At 39.8% G+C, this 6,019-nt stretch overlaps 1 protein-coding gene across 1 annotated transcript; it reads right to left on the bottom strand.

The window, feature by feature from the left end:
* Positions 1–842: 842 nt before the first annotated feature.
* Positions 843–3,809, bottom strand: hoxc9a (homeobox C9a). Its single transcript, XM_030356013.1, has 2 exons — positions 2,788–3,809; positions 843–1,792 (listed from the first exon to the last, which is right to left on the bottom strand). Exons 1-2 carry the CDS (start codon positions 3,356–3,358, stop codon positions 1,548–1,550), a joined length of 816 nt encoding a protein of 271 aa, XP_030211873.1. The 5' UTR covers positions 3,359–3,809; the 3' UTR covers positions 843–1,547.
* Positions 3,810–6,019: the final 2,210 nt, after the last annotated feature.

Here is a 6,019-nt window from a genome sequence, read left to right as displayed (position 1 = left end):
CTCCAACAGGGCTGTAAAACTAGCATTTTGGTGCTTGCAGTGCGGAAATGCAATAGATTGGCTTTGGAAATGCAACATCCTGTCTGCATTGTTTGCCACTACAAAAAGGCAATCGAGGAAGCCCATCCGAGGAAACAAATGTCGGACATTGGATTTTTTTTCCTCAACGCCATATAGTTTGATCTCAGAACTTGACTAATAGCACTTTCCATAAAAGCTTCCTTAGACAGACTTTTTACATTTCCAGGCTGTACGATTAGTTTGTATTATAGAGGAATAATCCACATTTATTAGATCAGTTTATGGTATAAGAAGGGGACATATTTCCTTCATACCATATGTGCCAAAAGATTAAGGCAAACATTTATATAATTAGACTAAATCGTTAAAGCAATATTATAATTAAAGCAATAGGCCCAGTGTGACAATGAGAACAAATAAAGTGAGTTAAATTATTGGAATTCTGTGAAAAAATGCATTGCTATAACATTCTGGATAAACCTTTAAATAGGATTGAATGTATTTGTGTTTACCATTTATTTTTTGCTGTTTCTTATCCCTAAAAAGATGCAGAGTTTAGGAAAGGATATGAGACAATGCAGGGCTTTCTAATTAGACGAAAGCTCAGTTTGTGACAAAATATAGGCATACATGTCTATTGGTATTATAATGTGCATGCTTTAAATACAAAACTACCGCAACATTTTCCCAAGGTAAAATTGGTTAAGAAACCGACACACACAAAACGTCGACCTCTAGGCCCACGGGGCTTCCGGAGAGACGCCAAGAGAACAGCGAGGAGCTCTAAAAAGTTATTAAATAAAAGCATTTTAAGGCAGCAGCATATTAACTCGTGTCATTTTGTAGTTCACGATTTATTCAATGTTGTAAGTTAATGAACGTTATGGAGTCCTGAAAAACTGACATAAATTACACAAAAATAAGATGGTAGGCTATGGTTACATTTTAATATGTATTAATAGTCAGGGTGGAATTTCTACGTTGAATAACCCAAATTGTAGAAAATAGTCAAACAATAAGAGAAGCACATTTTGTTTCTACACATTAACATGTAACACAAAACACGAGATAGACAAGTTCAACCAATTCAATATTTCTGTAGCCTACAAAAATACTACGACTGCATGAAAAGAGAACACCAAAGAATATTGGGAACACAATCATCAACAAGTTCACCTGAACTTTATAAATTATACACTAATGAAATTCTAAACGATTCAAGTATCCCCTCTCTTATTTTGCATGTTTAATATCCAAATCTGTATTAATTCCCTTTGATTTAAAGTGAAACATATAAATTCAAATAAATTGTAGATTTCTCTCTAAAACCTAGCCTTTTTTAAGAGCTTCACAAGTATGAGTGCATTGAAAACCAATATATATTGTGAGCGTCAAAATGGCTCGACGAGCTGAAACCAGGTCCGACCGACGGCTGGGAGCAGAGAGCGGGTCGCCTGTGTGTGTGCCGTCCAACGCCAGTGGGGAAACAGGTGGTCAGTATTTTCTGATTATGTCCATTGCTGCCGTTATGGCTCCTTGCTCTCGGTCTTCTCTTTGTTCATTTTCTTCATCTTCATCCGCCGGTTCTGGAACCAGATCTTCACTTGCCTTTCCGTCAGGTTCAGCACCCTGGCGACCTCGTAACGGCGGTCCCTCGTGAGGTACATGTTAAACAGAAACTCCTTTTCGAGCTCCAGAGTCTGGTACTTGGTGTAAGGACATCGCTTCTTCCTTGTGGATCGTGCGTGTATCCAGTTTGCCACTGGGTTATCTGCGGGAAATGGAAATAAAACAAGGCAAAGAGTTAACTGAGTCACTACAAAAAGCAACTGATCACACTTGAGGTAACAATGAGCCTTTAGGACCACAGGCGTCCCTCTGGAAGCGTGGTGAAAATATGAAAATGTATGAATGAAAATATGAACGTAGTAAATACACAACGTCAAATCTCAAGCTGCACAATTTAGAGAATACAAGGGCTTCAATAAGCAAACGCATTTTGGGTTACTTCGTATCTACACAATGTGGGCCTATTACGCCCCTGATTATCCGTCGCTGTATTTTCTAACACCGTCGTAAAATAGTCAATGCACATATTCACTTTATTGGCCCATAAAACGGCCAGTGGTTCAAGCCCATACAGGTCTGCACTGAGGTCCTCCAACATGTCGCTAACATTCCCCACAAGAAGCTTGGAAGAATAGTGGATTAGTTTTGAATGAAGTCATAAGAGGCAGACTTTCTGATCGGGGCTGACAATCGTTATACTGTGCAATGTTCCGTTGTTGCTGTTTACGAGCCTGCAGTGGGACGTGTTGTAACCTAATAAAACTGCGATGGGACTGTAGCTTACTGTTTGATACATAGTTATAGGCCTCAAAGTTGTCAATAACAAAATGCATCTTCGAAGGTCAAAACCACATTGAACCACACATTTTTTCCCTAATGAATATTCAAAATGAGTTGGACTCGATCGTTATGTAAGGTCCCTATTTCAGAATGTCTCACATCCTCACCAAGAGCACTTGTTTTCCGTATCCATGTTTACAACCTTCTCTTTTATAGCCCTATAGGAGCCTACAAGCGTTTGCTTTTTATAGTTGTTAAAGCTACCCCCAAGCAAAGGAGATTCAGAGGACAAGTAACAAGGAAGCGAAAGAACACATAACTATTTGTTACGTTTGTAGTAAAGCAACACATCACAGGCTTCAGGAAATGGGAACCAACACAGGTTTGTGAGGAATAGAAGAATAGGCTTGAACTTACTGGGGTCTAGCTCTGGTTTCTGGTCCTTATGCTTCCCCGATGCAGCGAGCTCCGCTGCGGGAGAGGGGAGGTCCTGGTGCGTCTTGTCCCGCATGTCACCGATGGAGCAGCACAGATAATCCGTGTAGGTGCGTCCGTTAGAGCCGGGGCATTCGCTCGTTTTGTGCTCCTGAAAGGCGTCAGGCTTTATCCCGTAATGTCTGCTGTTCGTTGGATACCCGTGAAAAGGCATGGCACCGGATATCGGTTCCAACCATGAGCGCATATATCTCGAGTCTGTTCCTAAATGAGGTGGATGACTGTATGGATGGTAAACCACCGAAGGCTGGGAGTGTACAGGGGTCCAGGAGGTAGAAAACACTGCTGGTTTCGGTGCGAAGCTGCAGGACGGATAGTCAACACACTCCGCGACCAGGGAAGTCGGACGAGGGACGGCGGGGTGCGAACCAGGCGCCGAGAACCGAGGCGCGAGGACATCCTCGTTTTCATGGTTGATCAAGGAATCCACATAATAATTACTTATGGGACCCGTGGTCGACATGGCGAAGATTCCCGAGCCTTTTACATGCATCCGATTATTATATGGAGCTTATGTGTACTTTTTGTATCTACCATAGAACAATCAAGGCAGGTAATTATTTCCCAACGCTTGCCTCGCTGCCATTGGCTGCCTTTCCAACACGTGATTATACGTGATTATATTTACCCTCACAGACATTTGTACAGTGGATCAATGCGCGAGATTCCATGCAACGCCTGTGGTCGTGAATCGGATTAAAGAATCTGCTCTTAAAAGTTACCTTGTTAGTTGGGAACGAAATATGAGGTAAATTCAACAACCATGTATAGAAGTACTTGGCGTTTCTTTAAGGAGATGTCGCATCTCCACGGACCGACGCACACTTGGCTCCGTCTCTAAAAGCTTGCAGGGCACTATTTGATGATGTAATCCATCTCTGTCGTGGTGCATGTGATACAGCATCGAATTGCTTACCTTTTTGCTTTGGAGATTATATCTATTGACTTTGTACGTTTAAATAATATATTCTCTATACTAATGTAGGAATGTACTTCGCTTATTACTCGATACATTGCATCAAAGTAGAAGAAATGGATACGCGTCAAAAAGTCCCAAATATAGCGACGGACTGTTTGAAAGTGGAACAATTGTTCAAAATACAGGCAGAAATTATTAGAGGAGAGCGTCCTGAAAAGCGCCCGATTCATCCAGTAAGTTGCCTTGCGTGTTTTTTATGTGCTTCAATAAATGTTTTACGAGGATCATTTGATTGATCATAAACGTGTCGTTAATGGGACCTCGCTTTAGTTCTTAGCTTAACATAACATAAACACAGTGAGAAAAGTGATATCAAGCAGCAATAGGAAACAATATTACTACAAGGCAGAGGAGTCAAATTAGCTGCTAAAATCCAAGAGTTGGAGAGCTATTGTTGAAAATAACCTAGGTTATTGGGCAAAACTGGGAAATAGATTGGGTTTTTATAGATCATTCAAAGCATAATATCCCGAAATAAGAAAATGGGACACTGGCAACAATAACAAATTACCTCCAAAATGAAATAACATGGATATAATGGTTACATTTGTTGCAGCAAATACATTTAAAACCAATCCTTCCCTGAACTAGTGCACTGAGTAAAAGTAATTTTCTTTAGAAATATTGACAGGATCAATCCAAATATGGTCAGTTTGGAAGACTAATGATGATCAGTTTGGAAGACTAATGATCAGTTTGGAAGACTAATGTCTTCCAAACTGATCACAATTAGGTAATCTGATGCTTGTACTTAAATTAATGCCATACACGGGTATTTAGGCTATTCATCAATAATTATTGATAATAATGAATAGGATAATATAATAATAAATGAGGAGAAGGTGATCTTAATGATATGTAATAATGGCACAAAGTATTTGAAAAAACACCCAACCCTGAATCCCCAATCTATGCACTCACACACACACACACACACACGCACGCACGCACGCACGCACGCACCACGCACGCACACGCGCACACACACACACACACACACACACACACACACACACACACACACACACACACACAATCAAAATCACATTGACACACAGAAACACTCTATCCCTAATCCATACGTCTGGGGTTTTGGAAATATCTGCAGTTATACTGCAGTTTCTGTGGGTGAAACAGACAACTACCCTGGATAATTGTATCCCTGATTTGTCTGTCAACGTTATCCTCCCAATGATAGTCAGAGTTTCTATGTGTTTGTAAATATGTGGAGCTTGTGATGTTGAACAATGCAGGCCAATGCAAACTGACAAAGAGTATCTGTTAAAGCTTATTAGAATATTCACGGCATTGTGCGTGAAGCAAGATTTACATGTGGTTTTCAGTTTTAAACAACTTAGTTGACAAATATCAGTAATTACATTATTTGATGTTTTTGCCATGGGTTGAAGTTTTGCGCACTTCTTAAGGCAAAAGCAAACAAAAATACCTGATTGACAGATTTCAACATTAATATCTATAGTTTATGTATTAGGCTAAACCGTGTTAACGTATGATGTGTGAACCTATGCGCTTGATGTTCAGCTGATATGTCATCGACCACACGCTAATCAGCATTGACTTTGTATTTGAGGCGTTGAGGCTCCGATGAGCGAATTGTTCAGTCAAATTATATTATAATAATAAACACAATTTTTGAAACCAAATCACTAAATATTGATTTAAGCCTAACTTCGAGTCTATATTTTGGTTTTGCTGTGCTCTGTTTCTTTGTTTAATTCCTGCAGCTTTTACAAACTGCTTGTGAATTTGTTGATTTATTAGATTTTGTTTGTGTTGTTAATCCAAAATATGTTTTCACTTCAATCCCGGTAAAAAAACTTGTACCCCTTCATAAGATAATTAGCTTGGGCAAATGTTTGGCGGTCATAGCCTACTGCAACTAAAATATGGCAGATTATGGTGAATATGGAAGAAGCTACATGGCCTAATTATGCTAATACTGTCTGTAACTTATATGGTTATAATCATGTGCAATCTCCCGGGCTGCTCTAACCTGCAGTGCTTTTTTATTTTTGGTATCTGCTTACAATTTTGAGTGCATGATTTGATGGTTCACAGCTAACTTTAAACCGCTTTACATTACATTGTCTGCTGAATGGCAACATTTAAACGTGTGCTGGTGGCAGCAGAACAGTTCCATGAGTCCCGAATTGC

Source organism: Gadus morhua, chromosome 1, assembly GCF_902167405.1.
Source record: "Gadus morhua chromosome 1, gadMor3.0, whole genome shotgun sequence".
Taxonomy (NCBI): Eukaryota; Metazoa; Chordata; class Actinopteri; order Gadiformes; family Gadidae; genus Gadus; species Gadus morhua.
Note: the sequence above shows the minus strand (reverse complement) of the source record. Positions and strands in the feature narration are given on the sequence as shown.